The sequence below is a fragment of the Felis catus genome, chromosome D3, assembly GCF_018350175.1.
Source record: "Felis catus isolate Fca126 chromosome D3, F.catus_Fca126_mat1.0, whole genome shotgun sequence".
NCBI lineage: Eukaryota > Metazoa > Chordata > Mammalia > Carnivora > Felidae > Felis > Felis catus.
The window spans coordinates 10,512,624-10,539,636 of record NC_058379.1 but is presented as its reverse complement, the minus strand read 5'-3'; the positions used below and the strand labels follow the sequence as shown (position 1 = coordinate 10,539,636).

General features: G+C 49.8%; 1 protein-coding gene across 13 annotated transcripts in view; it reads right to left on the bottom strand.

The window, feature by feature from the left end:
- The window catches only part of RPH3A (rabphilin 3A), a 278,545-nt gene that overhangs the window by 8,177 nt on the left and 243,355 nt on the right, over positions 1 to 27,013 (bottom strand). For all 13 annotated transcript variants that reach the window (XM_045041384.1, XM_045041385.1, XM_045041386.1 and 10 more), the window contains 11 exons: positions 25,772 to 25,810; positions 25,537 to 25,689; positions 20,437 to 20,523; positions 19,063 to 19,122; positions 17,125 to 17,364; positions 14,487 to 14,566; positions 11,302 to 11,376; positions 9,782 to 9,891; positions 6,552 to 6,678; positions 3,078 to 3,134; positions 2,236 to 2,390 (listed from right to left, as the gene is read on the bottom strand). In XM_045041384.1, coding sequence (XP_044897319.1) covers positions 2,236 to 2,390; positions 3,078 to 3,134; positions 6,552 to 6,678; positions 9,782 to 9,891; positions 11,302 to 11,376; positions 14,487 to 14,566; positions 17,125 to 17,364; positions 19,063 to 19,122; positions 20,437 to 20,523; positions 25,537 to 25,689; positions 25,772 to 25,810 — 1,183 coding nt within the window. The remainder of the gene's footprint in view (positions 1 to 2,235; positions 2,391 to 3,077; positions 3,135 to 6,551; positions 6,679 to 9,781; positions 9,892 to 11,301; positions 11,377 to 14,486; positions 14,567 to 17,124; positions 17,365 to 19,062; positions 19,123 to 20,436; positions 20,524 to 25,536; positions 25,690 to 25,771; positions 25,811 to 27,013) is intronic.

Here is a 27,013-nt window from a genome sequence, read left to right as displayed (position 1 = left end):
TGGGGCGCCTGGGGGGCTCAGTCGGTTGAGCGTCCAACTTCGTATCAGGTCACGATCTCACGGTTCGTGGGCTCGAGCCTTGCATCGGGCTCTGTGCTGACAGCTCAGAGCCTGGAGCCTGCTTTGGATTCTGTGTCTCCCTCTCTCTCTGCCCCACCCCCACTCACTCTCTCTCTCTCTCTCTCTCTCAAAAAGAAACATTAAAAAAAAATTTTAAAGAGATAAAATCAATTCTGATTTTAAAAATCTTTATTTGGTCTTAAACCGGTTAATGGCCTCCTTTTAGCTTTCCCACAATGGCCACCAGGGCAGCCGTTTTACTGGTGACCTCAGCAACGCTCCTTCTTCTGCAGAGATTGGGCAGACGAGAGAAGGGCTGGTAGGGAGAATTATTTAAGAAAAACAATTTGCATGTGGCTGGGATGTAATGGAGGGCAGGACAGTAGTCCCTGAGCCAGTTTTCTCTATTGGACCGTATGGGGAAAATAAATGCCAATGACTCCCAGAAATCAAGCTCATCCCTGACACGTGGGTTCTTTCGTTCACTAACTCCTCATTCGAAGAAAGTCTGAAGCAAAGTCCACACTGAGTTTTAGCCATGACCTGAAGGGAAGCATTGCTTTCGATCAGGAAAGGTAGTCAGTGGGAGGGAGCGTCTCCCAGGCTGCAGGGAACAATGAGCACCCTTTGCCGTGAGTAGGAACAGTGGTGGTGGTGATTTATAACCATAATGGCACATATTTATGGAGCACTTACTACGTACCGGACCCCACGAAAACACATCTCTCAGATCTCCAACCGCAGGGGGCAAAATTGGCTGACAAGCTGCTGGACTCTGATTTCACCCCGATGTTCCCACTGTGGCTGCGCTTGCCCTGGGCAGCTCCCGTACCTGGGCCGGCAGGGACAGGAGGCAGCCCCATTTCTGGGAGGTGCAGGGCTCCTCCGAGTGACTTTGCACTCCAGGATTCCCCACAGCCTGCGTCAAAACTTCCTCAGAACTGCACTTCAATCTTCGCCTTTCCCTGCCCAACCGTCCCCCCTCCTCCCCACCTGTTTTCCTCTGTCCCTCCTCTCACTCCCTCTCAAATCTTCTTCACAGGCCTGTTCCCCAATAAATCTCTTGCACGTCTCACTTAGTCTTGGTGTCTGCTCCTTGGAGGAGAGAACCTCATGGCCGATGTTACTCTTCCCGTTTTACAGATGAGGACATCGAGGGCCAGAGATGTGAAGGCACTAGCCAAAGGTCACACAGCTGGAGAACACGGAAGACTACTGGCTCTAAGATTCAAACCCAGGCAGTCTGGACCCAGAGCCCAGGCTTTCCACCATATCGACAGAAACACAACTTGCTTATAGTTACACAGCTAGCAGCTGGCAGAGATGGGAGAGGAACCCCACGTCTGATTCAGTGGTGGCCACGAGAACGTGCCGGGTGGACCTCCAGCCACAGCATAACTGACCCAGGCCCCAGCTGCTGCACTTGGAAATCCAGCCACGTTCGTGCCAAGACCCTGCTCCCAGCTGATGACTGAAGGTGGCAGGGCCCACTCCTAGGACACATGGGACTCGTCTGGCGGCTGATTTGGGCCTTGAGGACTCGGACGGTCTCGCTGAACTTGCATCTAGTATGCTTCCACTGGCTCCCACCTCCCCTCTCCGCTCTCGCACACACGGTGGCCTCTCCCACTCCCTCCCTGCTTTCCCTCACTCAGGCATTTCTCCTAGTGAACCTTTGTCTGTCGAATCCCATCTTGGCATCATTCCAGAGGACCTGGACTAACACAGATAACACGTCTCTCTTACTCCCCATGGTGGCGATTACTGGAATAACCAAAGTCTAAGGCCTTTTCTTAGAGCATTTCCAGACTGCACCTGGGAAAAGCTGGAATTGCTTCTTCGGTGGTGAGGCTCTGGACTGCTGGAGGGATGTGTTGCTGATTCCAGGGGGGCTCTAAATGGGGTTACTGCAACTTGCCAACTGCCTCTCTCCCACTGGAGAAGACAGAGTCACAAAACTTCTCATATGGGCGAGTGACACAGCGGTCTGACTGTCTGAGACCCCAGACTCACACTCTAGCCAGTTCTGGACATCACCTCATTGTGTGACCCTGGGCATGCTCATTCCCTTCTCTGAGCCTCAACGTTCAATGATCTTGGGGAAATTCTCTAGGTTCTCCCTTTGCAACGATCTAGGACCCCGTCTGGGGTCCATTCACAGTCCCAATGACTCACAGCTTGACAAATGGATCTGAGTAGCCATTGGCGTCCATGGCGGCCAGGTGCACGCAGCGTATGATGCCCACGATGAGGCCTCCCTGCTGTGTGCTGTACATGAGGGACACCAGGATCTTGCCGCGTTCCTCTATGTCACCAATTCGTTCCACCTGCTGTAGAAGAAGAGGGCATATGGGTCTAGGAAGGGGAGGGGGCCAGGCAACCGGACGGATGACTGGCAGGAGGGAGGAGCCTGTGGAAAGTAGGAGGCGCTGGCCCGCCCCAGCACGGTCAGCACCATGGACAGCAGATGCTCCCCAGTCTCCAGAGACCAGAAAGTCGGGCTAGCCATGAAGGCACCTGGGGGCCTGGGGCTTTACTCTGACTTAGACAAGGACAGAGCCCTGAGTGATTGGAGGTGGGGCTGGACCCTGGTTCCAGTCTGACTCTGAACTCAGATTTGCCTGAGTAAAACAGTTTTCTCACCACTGTAGTCCCTGGGGTCCCATGAGGGACCTGGGCAGAGGGCACAGATATGTAGCCCAACCCCAGCCCCAGCCAGCCTGTCCTAGGTCCCCATGGAGGGAGAGTGGCATTGCTTTAGTCCGGCAGAATTTTTCAGCAGAGCTTCTGCCAACAAGGCAGGGGAACTCAAGGGTGTGCCCCGGGTGTGAGAGGGTGGGCTTTCTTGGCCTTGGGAGCATCCGTTTGGTCTCATGTTCTAATGGGAAGGGGCTCCTCTCTCATGGTACACCGACGGGCAAGTGGTTTTGGGGGAAAGAATAAGGAAGGGGCTGGGAGGGAGAGAAAAGAGAATTGGCAGATCCTGACTGCGGCTTCAATACCCACTGAGTGCTCACCTCCTCCTCATAAAGGGCCATGCCTCGGGCTGACCCGGTGGTTCCAGCACGCTTCGTCTTAGAGGAAAGAAACAGAAAGGAAAGAGAACATGAGTCTGTGAGGCTCATCTCCTTACATGGGAAGGATCGGAAACCCACATCCTTCCATTAGCAGCCAGAGCCACGAGGGTGAGTTCTCCAAACTTCTGTGGTCCTCCAGCTCCCCTTCATTTAGATACAATTTATGTAATGTTAACCATTTGACAGACCACGTTAATGCACAATAGCCTATGATGTAGGTTGTATATTCCTATCCCATTTGACAGATGAGGACACTGAGGGTCAGCGTGGTTAAGCCACTTGCCCGAGGTCACACAGCCAAGAAGTGGCAGGGCACCCCACTCATAAAACAGGTAAGAGTTCATCTGCTTTGGTAGAATTGACACAGGGGGCTTGGGGTCTGAACCACCAGGCACTTCTCCCCCCTTGGTTCCTAAGGTCCTTTTGTGGGATTCTAGGACTCTGGGGAACACAATGTGGAAACCACTGCCTAAATCCAACCTCCCCACTATAGAGATGAGGAAAACTGAGGTCCGGGGTGGGGGTAGGGGGAAGGGACAGCACTTGCGAGGCCCTTGCTCTTCGTGGGTCATGTGGGGGTAGCTGGCGGTGGGAAGGTTAAGGACAAAGAGCAAAAGATGTCCTGTGGCGGCTCCAGGCCCCTGCCTGTCCCCGCCACCTCTGTGCCTCTGGGGCTGGCTGCACCCCTCACAGCAAGATGGGCAGACTCGGGAGCAGATAAGCCAGGTGGGGGCCCCGGCCACTGTCCTGACCAGCTGGAGTCACTGAATGACGGATGGAGGAGGAGGCCTGAAGAACCAGCTGTTTCTAGGAAAAGAGCCAGAGCCAATTCTTCACTCTTAGGATTGTCTTTAATGATTTATTTGGAGCCTGGCATTTGGGGCAAATTGCTTCTTGCAATTTTCCTTGCTCGGTCTTGTTCTTCTGCCTATGCTATAGAAACATGGTGCGGCACATGGGATATTCCATCCTCGGGCTGGCCATCTGGTGGGAGGATGCTGTAGGACTTCCCCTCCTGCCCCCCACGGAGTCCTTGTGGGGAGCTGGCTGCTGCCCAGGGGGAAGAGTCACACTGGTGGCTGCAGGAGAGCTAGGCTCTGGCCGGTGCGCGAGAGCACAGCCACTGACTTGTGGCATAACCTTGGCAGCTCGCTCCCCTCTGTGGGCCCAAGGTGGCCCATATGTAAAATGGGCAGGTTGTTTTGTCTCTAAAAATACAGAGTGCTGGGTCCCACCCTACCTCACTAAGTCAGGATCTCCAGGGAGATCCCCACGAATCATAGTTTAAGCTCCGGTTTAACATGTGGTTTAAATTCCGGCTTACAATTTGACAATACATTTCATATTAAAAAAAAGAAAAACCGGTTTAAAAATCTCCAGTTGAGAACTGTGTTTTGCAGCCTCCGCTGTGCCAGCATCGCTCAACACCTCCAGCTGTGCTCCAGCGGAAGGAGAAGGCGGGCAAGTAGGGAGGTCTCCGTGCCAGGGCGCATACAAAGCAGACTGCTCGAAAATGGGCGGGGGGAGGGGAAGCCTCAAGGAAGCCACAGGTTACAGAAGCTGCTTGCAAGAGTGCGCCCTCTACTGGAGGATGAAGAAACCTCATCGTCACAGGCCTGGCCCTGTGGCCTTGGGTGAAATTAGACGTTATCAGAAGTCCATTGAACTTCTGATCCGCAAACTTCCTTTCCGGCATCTGGCGCGAGAAATTGCTCTGGCCTTCAAAACAGATCTGCGCTTCCGGAGTGCAGCCATTAGACTTTGCAGGAGGCAGTGAGGCCTGTCCCGCGGACCTCTTTGAAGACGCTCCATGCCAAACGTGCAACATTGTGGCAAAAGGCATCCAGCTAGTGCACCACACGAACGGAGAAAGTGCTTAAGAATCCACTATGATAGATAACATCTGGAGGTGCCTCGGTGGCTCCGTCGGTTAAGCACCTGCCTCTTGATTCTGGATCATGATCTCAAGGTCGGGGAGTTGACTGTGCCGATTCTGCTTTGGGTTTCTCTCTCTCTGTCCCTCCCCTGCTCATACTCGTGTGCGCTCTCTCTCTCTCAAAACTATCTAAACATTACAGAAATTTTTTTTTCTTCCTGTTATTGGTGGCTCTGAACGTTAGGTACATTTTTTTTTTCCCCCATGGGAATCAAAAGTTACCTGAGTATATGATTGCAAGGGAAAAAACAGGGGACAGAAATCAGGTATTAACAGTTTCTCCATTTTCATTTGTGTGTGAATTTTTAATACAAATGCAGAGACCTAAAGCGTTAATGCAAGTGAACATGTTTCAATGAACACAATTCAGCAGCTTCAACTTTATAATGATCTTAAATAAACCAGTTACATTTTTCTGGACAATGCCAGCATTTGGATTTTTTTTTTTTTAAACAAGGAAATTTCTTATCGACGGCAGCTAAACGGTGTTTGTGGCTTTTTTTTTTTTTTTTAAATCACAGGGTAGATTCCCTCCATTCACCATTCTGAGTTGTCCTACAAGTCCTACCTGTTTTTTAATGTCGTGGGTCCTCTGTGCTGTTCCTGTAAGTTTGCTACTAAAGTACACTGAACTATAGAAACAATTGAAAAAAATAAAAATCCCCAGTTGATTCCGAGGTATAGATTGGTATTCTCCAATCTCCAATTGGAGCGCCTTGGTTTGGTTCCTGTTTTTTCCCAAAAGGCAAGCAGCACATAGCAGTAACAGCTCCAATGCCTTATAGGTAGTCTCAGATTAAGCCTTCAAAGACCTTATGAAGTTGGTACTTGCTACATTAGTCCATTTCACAGATGAGAAAATTGAGGCCTAGAGAGGTCAAATCATTTGGCTCAGATTATACTAGAAGTGCCAGAGCCTGAGTCTGGCTCCAGAGCCCATGTCTTAAGCACTATGCTACCCTGTCGCCCGCTGATCTGCGTGGTGCTTTATGAATTCGTGACCGACAAGGGGGTGAGGCAGTATTATTTTCTACAATAGCAACAGTTAATTTACAAGTGGCTATTAGACCCTAGGTTCTGTTCTGATTGTATGTATCACACAACCGTCCTATGGTGAAAGTCCTGTTAGGATGCCCATGTTGTAGACTAGAAAATTGGAGGCTCAGAATAGTTCAGACCCTTGGCCAAGGCCAGGGACCAGGGAAATGGCGGAGCCAGGCTTTGATCTCAGACAGGCCACACTGCTGCACCACACTGCCCTTCTCAATGTCACCGAGGAGGACGCAGATGTCAGAGAAGTGATGTTGGTACAGGGTTGAAGAGCCAGGATGCCATCCCGATGTTGTGACCTGAAATCCCCCTCCCACCTCCACTGTCGGGCACCCTGCAGATCTATCACCCCCTTTGCAGGACCCAGAGGAAGGCCCCAGCCCCCAAACTCTTCTCCCCCATCGCACCCTCGAGGCAAAGGCGCTCACCGGGATCACCCGCTCCAGGCAGATGTTGAAGTTCTTTCTCTGGTTAGGCTTCAGTTTCTTGAGTGAGAATCTGGTCTCACCGATAAACTCGTTATGGCCAAATTTGTCCTCGTCACAGACAGAGATCCTACGATCAACATAAGGAAGGGGTGGGGAGAGAAAGAAGGGCCTATATTGAACACCTACTATGTACCAAGAGCTGTGACTGATACTGACAAGGAACGTGTCGTGTGCATAGGAATGTTTCAGTTTCCTATTTTTTGAGCACTAGGCCAGGTACTTTGTTTCTTCCTTATTACCGTGTAACTTACAAGCAGTAATGTGTACAAATCTTAAATTTATAACTTGCTGAATTTTTGCATAGGTATACACTGATGTAACCACCACCCACCTCAAGATATAGAATGTTCTGGCTCCTGGAAGATCCTCAAGGTCCCTCCTTGTCATGACCTCCCTCAAAGATAAGCTTCATCTGCGTCTATAGGCATTTGTCATTTTCCCTGCTGTATAGTATTCCACTGTGAAACTATACCACAATACTTGTGCTACTGATTGGTATTTGCTTTTGATCCATTTCTAGTTTTGAGCTATTATGAAGAAAGCTGCTGCAATCAACTTTTTTCTTTTTTTTTTTTTTTAAAGGGAGGTGGCCTGGGTGACTCAGTCTCTAAGCATCCGACTCTTAGTTTCAGCTCAGGTCACGATCTCGCGGTTTGTGGGTTTGAGCCCCGCGTCGGGCTCTGTGCTGACAGCTCAGAGCCTGGGGCCTGCTTCGGATTCTGTGTCTCCCCCTCTCTCGGCCCCTTCCCTGCTCGCACTCTGTCTCTCTCACTTTCAAAAAGGAAGAAACATAAAAAAATGAAAGAGAAAACAGTGTTGTAATTAATCATCGGGGAAATGCAAAACCAGAATTGCGACACCACGGCACAGCCACCAGAATGTCCAAAATGGAAATGTGTTGATGAGGATGGGGAGGACCCAGGACTCTCGTGCACTGCTGTTAAGAGTGGCAACTGGTACAATCTCTTTGGGAAACTGGCAGTTTTCTGTTAAAGCTGAACGTGCACATACACTACAATTCAACCCTTACTCTCCTAGGAAGAAAAACATGCACAATATGTGACTCGAATGTTCCCAGCCGTACTATTGTAGTAGCCCCCCAATGAAAACCAACCAAATGCCCCTCAGCAGTAGAACGGACACATAAAACTGTGGCATCATCACCCCAGGGGATACTAAATAGCAACAAGCATCAACGATCTACAGACACAAGCAACAACTTGGGTGTGTGTCACGAACATAGTATTAAGTGAAAGGAGACAGACACGAAGGGTCATGTTGTGCCATCCCGTTTATGTAAAGTACAAAACCAGACTGAGTTCGTTTGTCCTGTCGGAAGTCAGGACAGTGAATGCCCCGAGGGAGGGGTCCTCACTGTGGGGACGGCGCTGATGGGGCAGGGAGTCTGTGGTCTTGGGAATGTCCTCTTCTTGGATCCTGATGTGTTCATGTGGTAAAAATTCATCAATCTGTGCAGTTTTTTTTTTTTTTTATGTGTGCATTTTTCTAAGTGGACGTTACCCTGCAATAGAAATGTTTACTTAACCTAATAGTGTAGCTGGTGGGAATGTGCGTGGAACAGCCAAATTTGAAACGCCGTTTGTGCGATTTGTAAAATAAAACAAACCCCACAACGGCGGATACTATGAAGCAGCAAATGCCTGCTCACTTCGTTTCTATCCTAAGGAAACACCAGTGTGTATACACGGAAGCACAAAGGATACTCGTTGCAACTTTGTTGGTAATAGAAGCTGGAAACAACCTAAATGTCCGTCCATACAGGATACTCGTTGCAACTTTGTTGGTAATAGAAGCTGGAAACAACCTAAATGTCCGTCCATAAAGGATACTCGTTGCAACTTTGTTGGTAATAGAAGCTGGAAACAACCTAAATGTCCGTCCACAGGGCGATGGCTGAATAAACTGGCAAACATTTACATAAAATTTAAAAACATGCCAGATAAGACCACCACGGTGTATAGATACATAGTTATGCAGCTAAAGCCTAAAGCATGCTGGGGAATCATATCCATAAAATTCAGTATGGTGTTTAGCCCTGTGAGGGAAGGAAGAGAAGGAAAGGGTATAGAAGAAGAGCTTCGACCTGCTTCTGTGGCGCTTTATTTCTTGAAGATAATAATTTAAAAAGCAGCACATACAGCGGAAGAGTGCGATTTTCTAAAAGACCGAGTATTGAGTTTGTCGGTGTTTGTTTTATTACGTTCTACACTCTTCTGTGTCTTTGTAATATTTAAATTATAAAACATTTTCAAAAACGTGTGATAAGCCTTTCTGTACAACTCTCCGAAGCAGTCAAATATTAGGCAGATCTAAATGTCTTCTCCTGGCTATACCGCCAAGATACATTGTTAAGAAAAAAAGGAAAGTTCCAGATCTATGCAACATGATACTTTATAGGTTCTGAACAGCGGTATGAATATGTGTTCACTCACAAAGGGAGGAAGCAGGCCTGGGCTGGCAGAGGGGGTTAACATTTAAAAGGAGCTTTGCCTTCTCTGTAATTTTTTTTTTATAACAAGGAACGTGTATTCATTTATGACTTCTATAATTACAAATGCAGTTTAATAAAACACTGAAGAATATAAAATGGCACCAATATATTGTTAAGTAAGAGAGGCTAATTAGTTAATAGGATGGTCCATTTTTATAAACACTTAATTTTAATTTTTTTTAACGTTTATTTATTACTGAGAGAGAGAGACAGAGTGTGAGCAGGGGAGGGGCAGAGAGTGAGGGAGACACAGAATCCGAAGCGGGCTCCAGGCTCCGAGCTATCACCACAGAGCCCAGTGCAGGGCTCAAACTCATAGACCACGGGATCATGACCTGAGCCGAAGTCGGACGCTCAACCAAGCCACCCAGGTGTCCCATATAAACACTTAATTTTAGAAGAACTGTTGGCACACACACACAAGGTCACACGCATGAATACACACACACACATAACCCGAATGTCCAGACACCAAGATGTTGAGAGTTTTGTTTATCGCTGTTTTCAAAAGTTTCTACCAGCAATATACTATTTTTGTAGAAGTGGAAAAGAAAGGAAAAAGTAAGCAGACACATTTTCCAGAGTGGTCCCTGGCAGCTACAGACGTGTCCATCTGCCTGGCCTCCGTGTCCTGTCTGCCCACCCTCCTGCCAGGTACCTGAGCGTCTTCCTCTGCATGTCCTCGTCTGTGATGCCGTGATAGACAAGTGTCTCGTTCCACACGGGGTTCCGGGTGTTCCGCAGGGTTTTTGTACGAAGCTTGTTGGACTAGAGCCCAGAGAGATGGACAGACACCTGCCTCGGTGGGGAGCCAGCCCTGCGGCCCTATCCTTTGGGTTGATTTGGGGGTGGGGGGTGGGCGGGTGATGTAGGAGTCCTCTCCCCTTACGAGTATCCAGGGGCTCAGATGCTCCCAAATGCATGTTTTCGGTGAGTGAGGGGCATCCTGTAGGGTGACGGCTACAGCCATCACCAATGCTGGACATTGGGCCACCCCTCCCTGCATGCACTGGTCCCTCTCTTTGAACTTTCCACTAAGATTAGAAAGCAGACACACCTTCCTCTGAGGAAAATAAAATATGATTTATAGGCCAGAAAGGCAGAAATAAGAGTCCCCTGTTTCTAGGCAGTAAAGAAACAATTTCTGGGGATATTGAAATGGTTCCTTCTGTCTTCCTCCATGCCTGAATTCCTTCGGGGACAAAGTTTTCATTTTGTTCTAAGAGAGGAGGCTAAACACGCACTATGTCCAGAAGAGGTGGCCTGGTGACAAATCTAATTCATACTAACATGTAAATGACTCACTGGGTGCTTTGGCAAAGCAAGTTTGGATTGAGGACTGAGCAAAGAGTCTCAAGGAGAAGCGAATGTCACTGGGGAGTTAGAATGAGTAGTAGCCAAACACTTCAAAGTTTGGCCACGGCCAGGTGAGGGACTCTCCTTGATCCAGACAAAGAAAGGGTAAGAGAGAGAACATGCATGTGAATGCACGCACGTGTGTCCTCTTTTTGTGTGATGTGGCATTTCTTATTTGCAGAGATTTTTAACAGGCAGTTTCCCAAGATCACATAAGCGAGTGTGCGGTCGCCCTTGTTTTTAGGACATCCATATCAAATTAAGTCAACAAACCAGAAAACAGAACTCAAGAAAGCACCCTTTCCTTTCTAGCCTTGTCTTCTGAGTGGGTCAATCCAAAGGGAGGAGAGTTAACTCCATTTTCCCTTCCTGGGGCCAGGTCGCGATACACTGACTTTCGCTCAGTAACAGAACATTTTCTCAAATGCTCAGCCCCACAGTCTGGAGAGAGTTACTCATTTCTATTAGGAGATGAGAAGTCTTTGGTTGGGACGTAAAGTGAGTGGGGGAAGTGAGCCACGGTCAGCACTGGGGAGCCACTGAAGGTATCTGAGCAGGTGGATCGCATAATCAGGGCTTCTGCTCCCCCCTGGCCTTCGGCAGCTTGGATCCCAGGTTTCTGGGCTGGAGAAATGGGCAGAGCGCCTGCCCCTTGGGGAAGAATGACTCCTGTCTGTCCCTTACCCCTTGCAAGGACTTTGCCGCTCAGGGAGGAGGGGCGCTGGGGCCAGATAAGGCTATTTTAGGCTCCGGGCTGGGAACCTTGGGTGCCTGCCAGGGCCCATGTGCCCAGCCTGCCGAGAGGCCCGGGCCATATGGTACCTTGCTGGCTCCCGGCAGGAGATGCAGCTTAACGTAAGGATCAGCCAAGCCGTTGGAATCCATGGGCTTCAGTCCCTGCAAGAGAACAGGCAACAGCATGAGGGCCTCGGGAGGGCCTGGCACTCAACCGTCATAGGCAATGGACACAGCCCCTGACATCTGTCCTGCCCATCGGTCCACCCGTGTGCTTCCTCTTCCAAAGAGAGAGAAGGGAAGTGAAGTCTCTTGGAAAGAAGGCCGGAATCAGGCAGACAGGATTTGAAGCCTGGCCATGTGTGACGCCTTCCCAGCTGTGTGAGTTTGGGCAAGTACCTTAGCCTCCCTGAGCCTCATTTTCCGCATCTGTCAAATGGGATGACAGTATCTGCTTCACGGAGCGGTAGGACTTCAACACAGTTATACCCGTAAAGTGCTGGGCACAGAGCCTGGCCCACGGTAACTGCTGTGTTAAGGCTGGACTGTTATTTCTTCTTCTTTTTAAAAAAAAAATTTTTTTTCTTAATGTTTTTTTATTATTGAGAGACAGAATATGAGCATGGGCGGGGCAGAGAGAGAAGGAGACACACAATCAATCCGAAGCAGGCTCCAGGCTCTGAGCTGTTGGCACAGAGCCTGACGCGGGGCTCGAACTCACAAACCGCGAGATCATGACCTGAGCCGAAGTCGGACGCTCAACCGACTGAGCCATCCAGGCGCCCCAAGGCTGGACTGTTATTTCTGAGATGGGAGGCGATGTTCCAGAACAGGGAAGATGGGAGAGGTGGAGAAGCTGGGGAAAGAGGGCTTGAGTTCTGGCCCTGGCCCCTGTACTCATTTCTGAGACCTCAGTTTCTTCACCCATAAAAGGGGGATCACAATGTCTGCCTGGCCCCCCTTACAGGGCTGGAATGAGGCTCAAGGGAGACACTGTGGGGGAAGGGAGTTTGGGGCAGGGATTACACTGGGCTTGTTTATATGAGCAACCCCAAATTCCCGGGGCCCAGACACATTCTGTCAACTTCCTAGGCCCGGGCTGGGCAGACGTCCCTCCTCTGGGCTCCCACTGTCCCTTCTCACAGCCCTAATCCCAAAGTCATGCATCTTTGTGCACCTGTTTCCCTATCTGTTCATGTTCTTAGGGGATGAAGACCTCTCCTATGAAGGGCGAGCTCTGGGCCCCGCACTAGCGAGTGCGGACAATGTGGAGACGGTAACACAAATCGGGGTGCAAGGGGGAGAGCTCGCAGAGCAGCATCGTGGGTAAGAACGCAGGCTCCTGAGCTGGACTACACTGGTTCAAATCCCAGCTCTGTCACTTCCTGGCTATGTGATCTGGGCAGGTCCCTAATCCCTCTGTGCCTTAGTGTGTCCGTCTATAAAATGGGGATGATGATGATAGACCCTTCCTCACAGGTTGCTGTGAAGGTGAAGGGGAACAAAGTAATCTGCGGAAAGCCCCGGAGGGTGTGTGATCCTCAGGAAATGCTATGGCCACGGTTTCTTGGTTGTTTCCCCAAAGTGAGCCCCAAAGCAGGGCCAGCCCTTGTTCACTCTGGGATCGCCAGCATTCGGGACAGTGCCTGGTACAGAGGAGGTATTTAGCAGACGTTTCTGGAATGACTACTGGGGTTCCAACGTTGCAAACTGGCAGACGCTGTGCCTTTAAAATCTGAATTTGAACGTCTCTGTTTGGGGCCTGCTCAGTCCAGTTGACCACAGTCACCATCACAGCCGAACATCTCATGCACCTTCCTCACCTCCGTTACCGGCCCGGCCCGAGAGCGTGTGAGTTTTCTGTGGCCCAGTCTCCAGGGGGCTGGCATGGTGTGGCATTCCCCCATTTCTGGAGCTGAAAGAGGGGACTGAATGCCTGGGCATTGAGCCAGACTCAAATCCAGCTCTATCCCTACCTGCCGGGTGACCTCAGGCTTTAACCTTTCTAGGACTCAGTTTCCCCATCTGTACAATGGGGCTAATAATGATCCCCACCTCGGAGGTTCCCAGGAAGATATAATGAGATCATGAATGTGCTTAGCTCACGGTGCTACTGGAGGCCGGGGGTGGGTGCAAGCACGTGCTTGCTACCGTGACGGATACAAAATACACGCTCAATGCCTCTTCCGAAGACGCGACCTGGGTGTGTTGACCCAGGAGTGGTGCCAGGCACTGCTGAGCCTCGTTTATATCCCAAACTGGGGCGTTAGGCAAGTGAAAAGGGGGGCTTTTAATCATTACAGCATCACAGGCGTGGCCAGGGACTGTCCTGGGCAGACGGGAGTATGTGGCCACCTTCCTCTTAATACTCAGTCATCCTTGGGACGCCTCGCTGGCTCAGTCGGTTGGGCGTCTGGCTTTTGACTTCGGCTCAGCTTATGATCTCACAATTCGTGACATCAAGCCCTGCATCGGGCTCTGCGCTGACAGCGTGGAGCCTGCTTGGGATTCTCCCTCCCCCTCTCTGTCCCCCCCTCACACACTCTCTGTCTTTCTCAGAATAAAAAAAAAAAGTACTCAGGCATCCTTACGGGAGAGGCACATTATTATCCCCTATTTACAAATGGCACACTGAGGCACAGAGAGGCGAAGTAACTTTCCCCAAATCACACAGCCAGGAAGCAATGGAGCTGGTATTTGAACCCGGCAGTCTGCTTCCTGAGCCTTGCTTCTTGTTTGTTCTTCTACGTGGACCAGGCTTGCAGTGGGGGGAACTCTGGTCAGTTACTTTCTGGGATCTGCACTGGCATCTCCAGCTTTCCTCAGGGTCTGGAGGTGAGTCCGCTCACTCCCCCCAGGGGCCCGTAGCAGGGAGATGTCCTTGCATCTGCAACAATGGTTCCCCTGCCCCCACTCCAGCCGCTGCTCCAGCCCGACAGTCACGTCAACAGAAGGAGCCCTCAGTGGGCATGTCAGCTGTCAGGTCAGGCTGTCACCACTTCCCCGGGCGGCGCCTCTTGGGCAGATTCCAGTTCTGCCCTTGAAGCCCGGCTGCCTCTGCTCCCGGGAGCTAGAGATCAGTGAGCCCCTCCCCCCCACCAGAGACCACCCCTGAAGAAAGTCCTCCAAAGGAAGTGGCCACGGTTAATTCCTGCCCCCTTCGCATTACCGTCACGGTCACAGATCAACAGGCCTGGTAACCCACGCCAACCCCGAGTCCCCTAGAAATGCCAGGGCATCCTAAGTGGTCCCCAGCTGGGCCTCTCACCTACCTTGGCTTTTATGATGGTGCAGTGCAGGGAGCTGTTGTCCTGGTCGTAGAGAAGACTGAACTCCAGGGCACCCAGGGTGGCTGAAGGGGGCAGAGGCGGGAACCGAGAGAACATTCATTCAGTCACTCAACAAACATTTCCTGAGCACTTACTAGGTGCCCAGTCTGGTCCAGGCATTGAGCCTACAGAGAGGAGGACTCGGTCCCTGCTCTGGACTCGCCATCCTGGTAGGCCCTCCTCTACTTTGGAGCCCTCAGCACACCTGTGATCAGTGAATCGGGTGTGCAATTGCCAAGTTAACGACTTCCCATCCTGCTAGATTGAGAGCCCCACGAGGGCAAGGACTGTGACGGTCCTGTTCACTGCTGGGCCCCCACTGGGCACAGGGCAGGAAACACAGTCGGTGCTCACTTACTTGCTAAAGGAATAAATGAATCTGGGCATTTGCCGTTACCTCTGCTTGGAATACTCTCCCTCTAGATCCTCACGTGGCTGCCATCTTCTCATCATCCACATCTCGGCTTAAACGTCACCTCCTCAGGGAAGCCCTCGCTGACCACTCCATCTAAAGCAGCCACCCCCGTGGCCATTGCCTTTATTTCCTTCCTGCTGTGCTATCTCTATTTGAAATGAACTCATTTGTATGTTAACTGTTTCTCTCCACTAGAATGTTAGTTCCGTTAGATTAGCCATCTCGGCTGCCTTTTTTTTTTTTTTTTTGGCCATGGTGTCTCTAGCACCTAGAATAGTTTGGGGCACATAGTATGTACTTGATAAGTACTTATTGGTTATAAAGATGAGCGAATGAGTGAGTGAGCGGTATATACAGCTAAATACAGTATAGGATTGTTATAAATCACTGGGGTCAGCTCGTAAGAGGGACAGATACAAGCTGGGAGGGATCATCTAGGCTCGGCAGGTCAGTGAAGAGACACTTAAGGCCGAAGGAAGGAGCAGTGGATACTGTTCTGGGCACAAGTGCCAGTGTGCAGAAAGGCAGAAAGGTGGGCCGGACACAGTGTGCATTTCCGAGGCAGGAAACAGTTCGTCGCTCACAAGGCGGTGGGCCTTCCTACGTTCCTTTCCCGAGACCGCAGACCCATGACCCATGGGAGAGCACAGGGGACAGAGGGGACAGCTGATATTTCATCCTGATCTATTTCACCCAGCTGATCTGCTACAGCAATGCGACCGTCAGCCCCTCCACTCACTGGCCCTGTGAGGTTGGACAGGTCCCTGAAGCTCTCGGAGCCTCAGTTTCACTATCTGCGAAATAGGAAGAGTAGAAGCAACTACTCCCAGGCCGAGCAGGAAGACTCAATGAGCACGTGCACGGAACACACTTAGAGAAGCGCCCGGCATAAAATACGCAAGTATGAACTATTATTACTTCTGATGTGCATACCACATAATAATTCCTCCTGTGTGTTTAGGACTATATAATGATAACGACTGCCTGTTTTACCTCCCAGGGGGTACCTCAGTTTACCATCCCCTCAGCTCTGTGCGGGAGGCAGTATTTGCTTCCCACTTTACAACAAGGAGTGGTGACACGGGGGGCCAAGCCACGCCACTGATCACGGCTGTTCGTCCACTTCTTCTGAGTGGGTGCAGTCTGTCCCCCTGACTCGGAGCCCCTGGGACGCCCCCAACCCCACAACACATGTTAGATCCAGACACGTGTCCTTCCACGCCTCCCTCCAGCTCACAACGGCCACCCCAGCTCTCCCCTGCTGCTCCACACACACCCAGGATAAGGGCCACTGTGGCACTTAGGGTCTGAGTGGGAGAGGGACACAGCAGGCATTGTATAAATCACTGAAGGAATGGATGCAAGAGGAAATGTCTAGAAATATTTGAATTACGGTTAAAAAATTACTTCGAGAAGACACACAATAAAGAGTTTTGGAAACTAGTAAAACACACACACACACACACACACACACACACATAAATGTAGAAGTGAGATGCTGGGTCGTATAATTCTGCTTGACTTGTTGTGGACCACCAAACACTGAACATCTGAGCATTGTCGATGTAGTTGAATTGTACTCTTTAAAGTGATTTAAATGAAAAAAAAAAAAAAAAACAGTTTTAAACAGAGGGAGGCAAACCATAAGAGACTCGAATGAGGAGAACAAACTGAGGGTTGATGGGGGGGGGTTAGGGAGGGGGGGGATGGGTGATGGGCACTGAGGAGGGCACTTGTTGGGATGAGCACTGGGCGTCGTACGTAAGCGATGAATCATGGGAATCTACCCTCAAGACCAAGAGCACACTGTATATGCTGTATGTTAACTAACTTGACAACAAATTATGTGTATATATATATATATATATATATATGTATATATATATATAAAAGTGATTTACATAAATTATGTATATATATATAAAAGTGATTTACATGGCAACTTTGATGTTACGCTTTTCATCACAATAAAAAACACACAGCACCTACCTACTCTTTAGAAAGCGGGGGTTATTTTTTGAATTCAGCAACACAAACTTGTATCTTTATAACTTGATTGATACAGCTTATTAGGCTTGGCATATTGGGGGGGGCTATTCTGATGTCCCCGGGGACGACACCCCGAAGTGACTTTCCCCAAACACTCCTCCCCTAAGTGCCACCTACTTGCTTCATCCGAATCGTAGCTGTTGGCTTCTTCCTCCTCGTCCTCCGGGGGCGGGGGCTGGCGGGCAGGGGCCACGGCGGGCTGGGGAGCCGCAGCAGCCGCTTGGGAATAGGGGCCCGGTGGGTGGCCCCCTCGGTCCTCCCTGGCTCCAGCTGCTGAGTAGCCCCCAGCTCCCCCTGTTCTGTCCTCCCGGGCTGGGGCGGTGGCCCCTGCGTAGCTGGGCTCACCGGGAGCCACCTCTGCAGAGGAGATGGGGAGAGGGCAGGAAAGAGGCAGCTGAGCCTCTGTGTCTGTGTCTGAGCCACTGTGGCAGCATTACCGTTAGTGATGAGCGCCTACTGTATATACCAGGAGCTTGGCAAGCCTTGCACCAGAACTACCCCGGCCCGGCCACGGAGGATCACCATTTCCAGTCGAGGGGGATGGGGCGGGGGGGGGGGGCTCATGATGTCATTCATCAATTCTCAGAATGTTGCCTTTGTCAAAACCACCTAGGGAGGCTTGCAAAAATGCAGGTTCCTGGGCCCCACCCAGACTGAGTAGGCAGTGCAATGGGGCCCGGGAGTCTATGTCTCATAACAAGTCCCAGGAGCTGATTCAGACGTGGGCAGAACAGACCTCAGGGGGGCACTGATCAGCGGTGTGGTTCTGCAGCCAGACAGCCTGGGTTTGAATCTCCGCTGTGTGACCTGGGGCAAGGTACTTAAAGTCTCTGAGCCTCAGTTTCCTCGTCTGTAAAGTGGGAATTATGACACTGCAGGCACTCAAAGAGTATCGGCTAATATTTTAAAAATTATCTACTACATGATAGGGGCACCTGGGTGGCTCAGGTCATGATCTCACAGCTCGTGAGATCATGTCCTGCATCGGGCTCTTCACTGAGAGAATGGAGCCTTCTCTCTCTCTCTCCCTCTCTTCCCCTTCCTTGCTCAGGTATGCACGCTTTCTCTTTCAAAATAAATAAATAAACTTACAAAAATATATAACCTACTACATGTATACTACTTAACACAGTACCTGGTGAGTTAGGAAGCAATGATTAAGCTGTAGCTATGGTAACCGAAGATGATGCATAACATCATATGCAAGAATCACGGTCACTTAGCATGACCTTAATCCACTCGAGGCCACGTGCTAGAGTTTTATGTGTATTCGTTTGTCTAATCCTCCCATCAATTCTGTGAGGTAAATCCTTGTATTATTCCCATTTTATTTTATTTTTTGTTTACTTATTTTCGAGAGGGAAAGAGACGGGGGGGGGGAGGGGCAGAGAGAGAGGGAGCCACAGAATCTGAAGCAGGCTCCAGGCTCTGAGCTGTCAGCACAGAGCCTGACGCGGGGCTCGAACCCATGAACCATGAGATCATGGCCTGAGCCGAAGTTGGACGCTCAACCGACTGAGCCACCCAGGCGCCCCAACTCTCTATCTGTTTTTAAGAGAGAGAAAGAGAAAGAGACAGAGCGAGCAGGGGAGGGGCAGAGAGAGAGGGAGCCACAGAATCTGAAGCAGGCTCCAGGCTCTGAGCTGTCAGCACAGAGCCTGACGAGGGGTCGAACCCACGAACCATGAGATCATGACCTGAGCTGAAGTCGGGCACTTAACCCACTAACCCACCCAGGCATCCCTCCCATTTTAGAGATAAGGATATTGAGGCCCAGGGAAGGAAGTTAAGTGACTTGCCCAGGGTCACGTAGCTGGGAAGTGAAGGAGCTGGGATTTGAATCCAGGTAGTCCGTGCTCTTAACCACTGTATGCTCTGCCCTTTTCTATTTAATCTTGGTAAGGAGTATCTAGAGTTTTGGAATCAGGGGGTCCCTTAGAGCTCATCCGATGGGTCTCTGGGCACAGCTGGGGAAGGTCTGGCAGCCTGGGCTCTCTCACAGGAGGTGGGAGGGCATGGCCATTGGACAGGTATGGGAGGAGGGGGAACACTTGCCTGGTCTGTGATCTGGAAAGCGTCCTGCTGGCCCAGGGCTGGCTTTGGCTCCTGGAGGCCCTGAATGGGGAAAAGAGAGAGAGGGGTGGAGCACAGGTGGCATGATTTCCCTGTTCTTCCCTCTCCCCCCCTCATGTCGGGGGTGTGGACACAGGCCTGGGGGCAGCAGGCGATGAGAAGGAGCCTCCAGGGCTGCAGGAATGGCCCCACTGGGGACTCTGGGGTCAGAAAGGCCTGGGTTCAAGCCCCAATACTTCCTTCCTGGGTCTACACAATGAGGATGCCTGTACCTGCTTGTCATGTTTCACGGGCTGTTATGAGGTTGATGGACGAATGGAGTAAGGATTGCTTGTGAGGGGACGGGCAAGTTTATACCCGGAGTCCCCCACTGCTACAGGGCCATTACTGGTCCAGCGGAATTTTTACAACTACATTTCCCAAAGCCTGGGATGGGGCGGGGGGAGAGCCGAGGGGGCATGAAAGGTCATTCAACCACACAGGGAGAGAGTCGCGTCAGTTTCCACTGCCCTTCAATACCGACTCCATCGTGGAAACGTCTCATTCAGGTGCCACTTTGTCCCTAACCTTTGTGAATTTCCCTTCTGAGCAAAAAAAGGACAGAGCTCGGACTCAGAACCTTCCTGAGGCCAGCGTACTGAGAACCTCACTGCGTTGTTTAATTTTCATGACATTAATTTTTAGAACTACCTTCTGCAATGGGTTGAATTGTACTCCCCCAAAGGATGTTGAGGTTCTAGCCCCCAGTCCCTGGGAACGTGGCCTTATTTGGAAGGAGGTTTCTTTGCCGATGATCGAGTTAAGATCACGCTCTGTCTCTGTCTCTCAGAAATGAATAAACGTTAAAAAAAATGGAGCAAAATGTTAACAGCACCAATGAGGCATCGCTCCTATTGTTTCATGCAATCCGCATTTGTTTAGATTTTCCCATACGACTCATCTCTTTGGCCACCAATTTTTCCTGAATCTCACACTACTGTTCTGGGAACCATGTGCCCCCAACATTCCCTTGAGAGAGGAGTTTGGAGATGGCGAGTTCTCTCAGTTGCATTTTTCAAGCGAACCAATTTGAGGAACGATGCGAAGAAATGAGAGAGCAGGAGGCAGATGTATGAGGTAAGGACGGTGACGGAGAGTGACCCGACAACGAGGAGGGAAGGGGGCAGAGGCCGAGGCACTTCACGCAGGTAGGCTGCTTCTGTCCGGCCCCTGCTCCACCTGCCCGCCTGGAGGGTTACTCATTCTGAGGGTTTGGCGGTGGCTGTGGCTTTGCACGAAGCTGGCGGGCTCCGCAAGCAAGGACGGGAGGTCCCAGGGTCACAGCTGGGTGACAGGTGGGGGTGGGGCGGCAGGTACCTGGCTGCCCGGGCTGTGGAGGGGCTGGGCTCTGCACGGAGGCGGGGGCCGGTCTGGAGGCCTGGACTGAGTTTGCCCGTCGCAAACCTGCAGGGGTAAGGAAAGGAGACAGCCCGTCATGTCACTCACACACACACACACACACACACACACACATACACACAGTGGACACGGGAGGAACCTTGGGTCTGGTCAGCTGGCACGAGGTAATGCCTTCCGGCTTTGAACTGAGTGCAGGCTCCGATGCTCTCGGCTCCTCCAGACCCTCTCCTCCCCCTCCAGTGCCTTCTCTCTTTGCAACACTCAGATGCCCTGAACCAGGTCACAACAACGACACGGGTGTTGAAAAGGGAAGGATGTCACCTCCACCTGTGTGACCTTGCACAAGCGACCTATCCTCTCCGGGCCTCAGTCTCCTCGCCTGCGAAATGGGGATAAGAGTACCTACTTTTTAGGGTTGTGGTGGAGATGCTGCGGTGCGATACAGGCAACGTGCTCAGAACAGCACTTGGCACGGAGTAAACACCGAATATTATTATTATAATTATTGAATCTGGTCTCTATCTTCACATGGGCCTAGCTCTGCATCCCAGTTTCTTGTATAAGCTGTGTGACTTTAGGATGGTCATTCGCCCTCTCTGCATCTCTGAGCTCTACCTACTGATAATAATGAGTTGTCATATATTTAATGCTTACCATGTTCCAGGGACTTCACATATAAGAGGTTGTTTAATCTCTATACCCCATGAGGTGGGCGCTGATTTACCTCCATTTTACAAATGGGGAAGCTAGGCACAGAGGGCTAACCTCTCTTGCCGGGTTAATGGCAAAGCCAGGATTTGAACTCAGGCATTTAGTCTCCGGAGTCTGCCTGAGACCAGGAGGCGCTACTGTCTCCTCCAGAGCTACTGGAGGATCAAATGGGATAATGTACACAGCAGGTCCTGACATCCAGAAGGCATGACATTCCTGGAAGAAAGTCCTTTCTCACTTCTCTGGGCTGGATCCCGCCTTTCCTGAACTCAGCCCTGTGTCACTGGAGAGATGCTTGAATGCTAATGACAGAAGGTGCTTTGCCACCGCTGGCTGGGGGCTGACCAGTCCCTCTGTCTTGTCCCCGGGTCCTGTAGTAGCACTGTGCTTTTGTTCATCTGGGTCCTTGTTCATTCCTTCATCCATTCACTCACTCATTCAACAAGTGTTCATTGTCTACGAACTGCCCTTCCTGATGGACAAAAATCACCTTAATTCCTCCAGGAGCAGATGGCCCAGTCAGAGGAGGGAGGCAGACACTGAAATAATGAGTTTATAAAACAGCGATAACAGTGAACATCCACTGAGCGCTTCAAATGTGCCAGGCCGTGAGCCTCGCCTCAGGGAACCCTCACAACTTGACGCCATGCGTAGCGTTATGGTCCCCGTTTGCGGTCAAGAAAAGGGAAGCTAAATGTGCCCAAGGTCACGTATCTAGGAAGTGGCTAGGACCTCCGACCAGGTTCACCCGGCTCCGGAATCCCGCGAGTAATAATGCACACCGGCCCTCACGGCAGGTCAGGCTCTGTTCTGAGATCGGAGGTTTTAGTTTACTTAATCCTTTAGAGCAACCTGAGATAAGAATGATTACCATTATCATTTCCATTTGATAATAAAGGAAAGCCCGGTGCCCCGATCTGTAAAATGGGAACACCCAGCTGGTAAGTGGTCGAGCTGGGATCTGACCCCACACAGTCTTTGATCTGGTATTTGTGCACTTGACATTGAACTGAAATGGCCACACAGGTAAAGAAGTAACATCACGGGGGACGGAGGTGAGGGGTGGCCTCTGGCTGGGGGGATGGGGACGCTTCACAGTGAAGGTGGCCTTTGGATTTGGAGTTTGGGTTTTTCCAACCCAAACGGAGGTCGTCGACGCACAGGTGACCTCTGTAGCATAAAGCAAAGTCAGGATAACTCTGGTTTGTTCCACGGCATTAACTCCAGGTCCCAGATCTGGAGAGAAAGGGGCCCTGGGAGGCATCGGGATAACTGAATGGAAGATGCGGAGGTCAGCTGATTCTTGTCAAGGATCTGGGGCCCGAGTGGCAAGTTGTTCTCAGCGCTCCTGGTGGGACCCCCTCTGGGGCTTAGGCTCGTCACTGAGGGCTCCCGGCATGACGGAACCTTTTCTTACACAGCAAGGGCAGCTGGGCTACAGATCAGGAACGGTCGCAACCACCCCTTCCTCTGATGGCACAAAAAGGGTGGCACAGACATGTCTGTGTTTTGGAGCAGCAGACCCCTCTGACCGACCTCAGTGCCACTAGGTAGGATTTGCATTGCCATAGCTATGAGATGTGTGGATAATATAAAAATTGCAAGGCGCTGGCCCTTCCTCTGCTCAGGATCCTTCTGCGGCTCCCTGACACCCTCGGGAAAAAGTCCAAACTCTTTTATCTGACTTTTCAGGCTCTCAAACAATGGTTCTCAAACTTCAGCATTCACTGAAATCACATGAAGAGTTTGCTTAAGAAGTGCAGCGTCTGGATCCCGGTCCCAGAAATTCTGATTTCGTAGGTCTGAAATGCGGCAGAGGAACCAGTGTTTTTAACACTCACCTAAGGTGCCTGGATCTGCCGACCGCCTGTCTTCTGCTGCTCTCTCAGGGAGAGGGATTCTGGCTACAACACGCTTTAGATGGTGACAAGCACTGAGTAGAGCTGTGTGTCAGAACTCTGGGGACTCAGAGGAGGGAGCAATGAACTCTTCTCAAGGTGAAGCAGGGCGGATGCTACAAGTTTCACAGACGAAGGGACATTACACTGACTCGAGGGACAGGGGATCCAAATCTGGCTCAGGAATACTGTGTGACTGCCTTTTCCCTCAACAGGCTATACATAATACACGGGCTAAAAGCGCAGTCTTCAATATACAAAAGTTAACTAAAAATAGATCAAAGACCTAACTGTAAGAGCTAAAGCTAAAACCACAAAAGTCTTAAAAGAGCACATTCAGGGAAAATGTCACGACATTGGCTTTGGAGCGACTGTTTGAATATGGCACGCAAAGCGCAGAGAACAAAAGACAATGAGAAAAATTGGACTTCATCGAAATTAAAAACTTCTGTGCATCAAAGGACACTATCAATGGGGTGAAAAGGCAACCCACAGAATGGGAGAAAATATCTGCGGATCATAGATCTGACAAGGGATTAATATCCAGAATATATAAAGAACTCCCGTAACTCAACAATAATAAAACAAACATCCCAAATGAAAAGTGGGCAAAGGACTGGAAGAGACATTTCTCCAAAGAAAATATATGAACAGCCAATGAGCACATGCAAAGATGCTCAATGTCACGAATCAAAAACATGAGATATTGCTTCACACGCATTAGGACGGATACACACACATACTATATATATACGTGTGTGTATATATATATATATATATATGTGTGTATACACATATACATGTATATATCCTACATATACAGACACACATGTATGTATATATAAGCATTGGTGAAGCCGTGGATTAACTGGAACCCTTGTATATTTCTGGTAAGACTGTAAAAATGGTGAGGCCACTGTAGAACACAGTATGGTGGTTCCTAAAAGATTTAGGCATAAATTTACCATATGATCTATTCCATATATATATATATATATATATATATATATATATATATATACCCCCAAATTAAGAGCAGGAACTCAAATCGATACTTGTACACCAATGTTCATTATGCACAACAGCCAAAAGGTGGAAACAGCCCAAATGTCCATCAACGGATGAATGGATAAAGAAAATGTCTACCCGCAAAAGGCCACATACTGTGTAATTCCATTTATATGAAATGTCAAGAATAAGCAGATCCATAGTGGTCAGTGGATTCCAGGGGCTGGGGGGGAAGATGGAATGGGGAATTAGCGTTTAGATGGTGAAATCGTTGTGGAGATGGTTAGTGGCGATGGCTGCATGACAATGGGATGTACTTGGGGCCCCTGAACTATATACTTCGAAGTACTTGAAACGGCAAATTTAATATTAGTGCATATTTTTTACCACCCTTAAAAAAGATTTTTTTAAAAGCATCGTCAATAAAAACTTCACCTCTGGAAGGGGAAAAACAAGAAGCCCAGGCTTTAATGTCGGACAGACACGGGTTTCATTTCCATCTGAACCAATTGACAGCTGTGTGACTTAGGGCAAACGGCATCAATTCTCTGAGCCCAGTTTCTCCATCTGTTAAATGGGAATAATAGGAATCTTCGCAAAAGGATTTGGGGGTATGACAAGGATCGAATGAGATGATGTATGTGAAGAGCTCGGGACAATGCCTGGCACATGGTAAGCACTCAACAGATATTCCATGATGTTGTAGACCTGAGATATTCTTCTTTTTCTGTGAATCTGAACCGTAGGTTCACTAGGGGGTGTGCACAGTGGATTAAGCACAAGGTATGTGCCCAGCTCTCCTGCCAAGAAGAAGAGGGACTAAGGGCCTAAGCTATACACCCACTATTCAGGAAGAGAAGCCAGAGGTCAACATGGGACCTAAATATTCAGCCCATCTAACTTGGGACCTGGTCCAAAAGTCCAAGTCCAGGAATCAAGGATTCCCACCATCGTGCACTCTCGCCAAATAAATCCACTCTGAGTGCAGCTGGAGGTGCTGGGACCCAATGAGATGAGAAGTGTCCTGGCCGTGCTGACCTATCCCATCCTCGTGGACAGCAGAGGACGCCGGCCAAGAGAAGAAAGAACTTGGGTGGGTCTGTGAGAGGGAAGCTTCCCTACTGTACTCAAAAGTACGTTGCATTTTCCTCAGGGCTTCCAGGGAGGAGGGCAAAAAACCCACATTTTCCTTACATTTGGCGTTAGAGTAGGAAAGGGATATAACCCAAAGTATGGATGTGCAGGGTAAGAATTGTTTCTGAGCTCTGTCTTTCCTCTACCATAGACTAGAACCAGCATCTAGAACAGAGCGTGGCACACAGTAGATACTCAACAGATACGGAACGAATAAATGAATTAAAACATTGTCCTCCCCGCCCCCCCAACTCCTTTTGATTCTCCTCCTCCAGGAAGCCCATCTAGATTTGCCCATGTCTCCTACCGGCTGGGCTCCGGCTAGAGTCAGCGGCAGCCCCACCGTGGCCATGGTCCCAGCTCTCTGAGTCCCGGCTGGAGGAGCTCATGCGTGCCTCGGAGGCCCTGCGCACAGGAGGCCCATAGCTTCCTCGCCCAGGGGCAGAGGCCAGGTCAGGACCTGGAGGGAAAAGCATGTATTAAATGGAGAAAGGGCAAGAGAGGGATGGGATAAAGTAGGAGACAGAGTGGGCAGGACCTACCTGTCTTCTGACCTGGGCCCCTCCGGTCTTCCGTGTCACCTGGAGAGAGAGAGATGAAGAGAACTTGTTTTATGGCTTCTGGAGAGCTGCCACTTAAGGAACACACAAAGGGGCCCATCGCCACCCTTGGGAACTTTTAAAAAGTGAACTGAAAGTCCCTTCTCCTTTCTTCCCCTGTGGTGTAGCTCCCGTTTACAATCTCACATGATTTCCTTGGCATGCACACGCACATGTGAGCACACACAGGCTTCCAAAAGAGCAAACTGGGATCCTCGGTCAATGATCACACAAACTGTTCTAGAATGTGCTCAGTTGATTCGATTTTCCCCAGGACTCACTCACCGAGCATGCTCCAACCTCAAGTCCTTTTGCACATCACATTCTCAAACGTTCCACGAGCCCTCTCTACGCTTCTCTCCAAACACCGTCTCTGCAGACAGCCCTTCTGTGGCCACTCCATCCAACACAGACCCTCCTGCCCACGTCTGTCCCCCTCACCCGCTTCATTTTGCCTCTGGCTGTCATCACCATTGATATTCTATTATATCTGCATATGCTGTCTGTCGAGTATCTGTTTCCCCCAGAATTTTAGCTGTGCGAGGACAAGGAGTTTGTTCCATTTATCACTGTGTTCCTAGGGCACAGAACAGAGCCTGGAACTCGTTGGGCATTCAGTAAATATTTGTTAAAAGAATATTGTAAGCTCCTATCATGGGCATAATTCAAAATCTATCATACACATTTACATCATTGGATTCTAAAAGACGCCTAACATAGCATGGTATGGTTAGATCATAATCCATTAGACAATCCCATTAATGAACATTTGGGTTTCTCCAGTGGTGCTGTGATAGAAAATGGCACATAGAAAGTGATACAATAAATATACTTACACATACATCTTTTTATATTGGTCCTTTTAAACCTTTTTTAATATTTATTTATTTTTGAGAGAGAGAGACAGAGCACAAGCTGGGGAGGGGCAGAGAGAAAAAGAGACACAGAATCTGAAGCAGGCTCCAGGCCCAGAGCTGTCGGCATAGAGCTGGGCGTGGGGCTCAAACTCACAAACAGTGAGGTCATGACCTGAGCCGAATTCAGATGCGTAACCGACTGAGCCACTCAGGCGCCCCTATATTGGTCCTTTTATTGCTGTTAAATATATTCCCAGATAGGGATTGCTGGATCAAATGGCATATACACTTCAAATTTTAACAAATTCTGCCATAATACTTTCCAGAA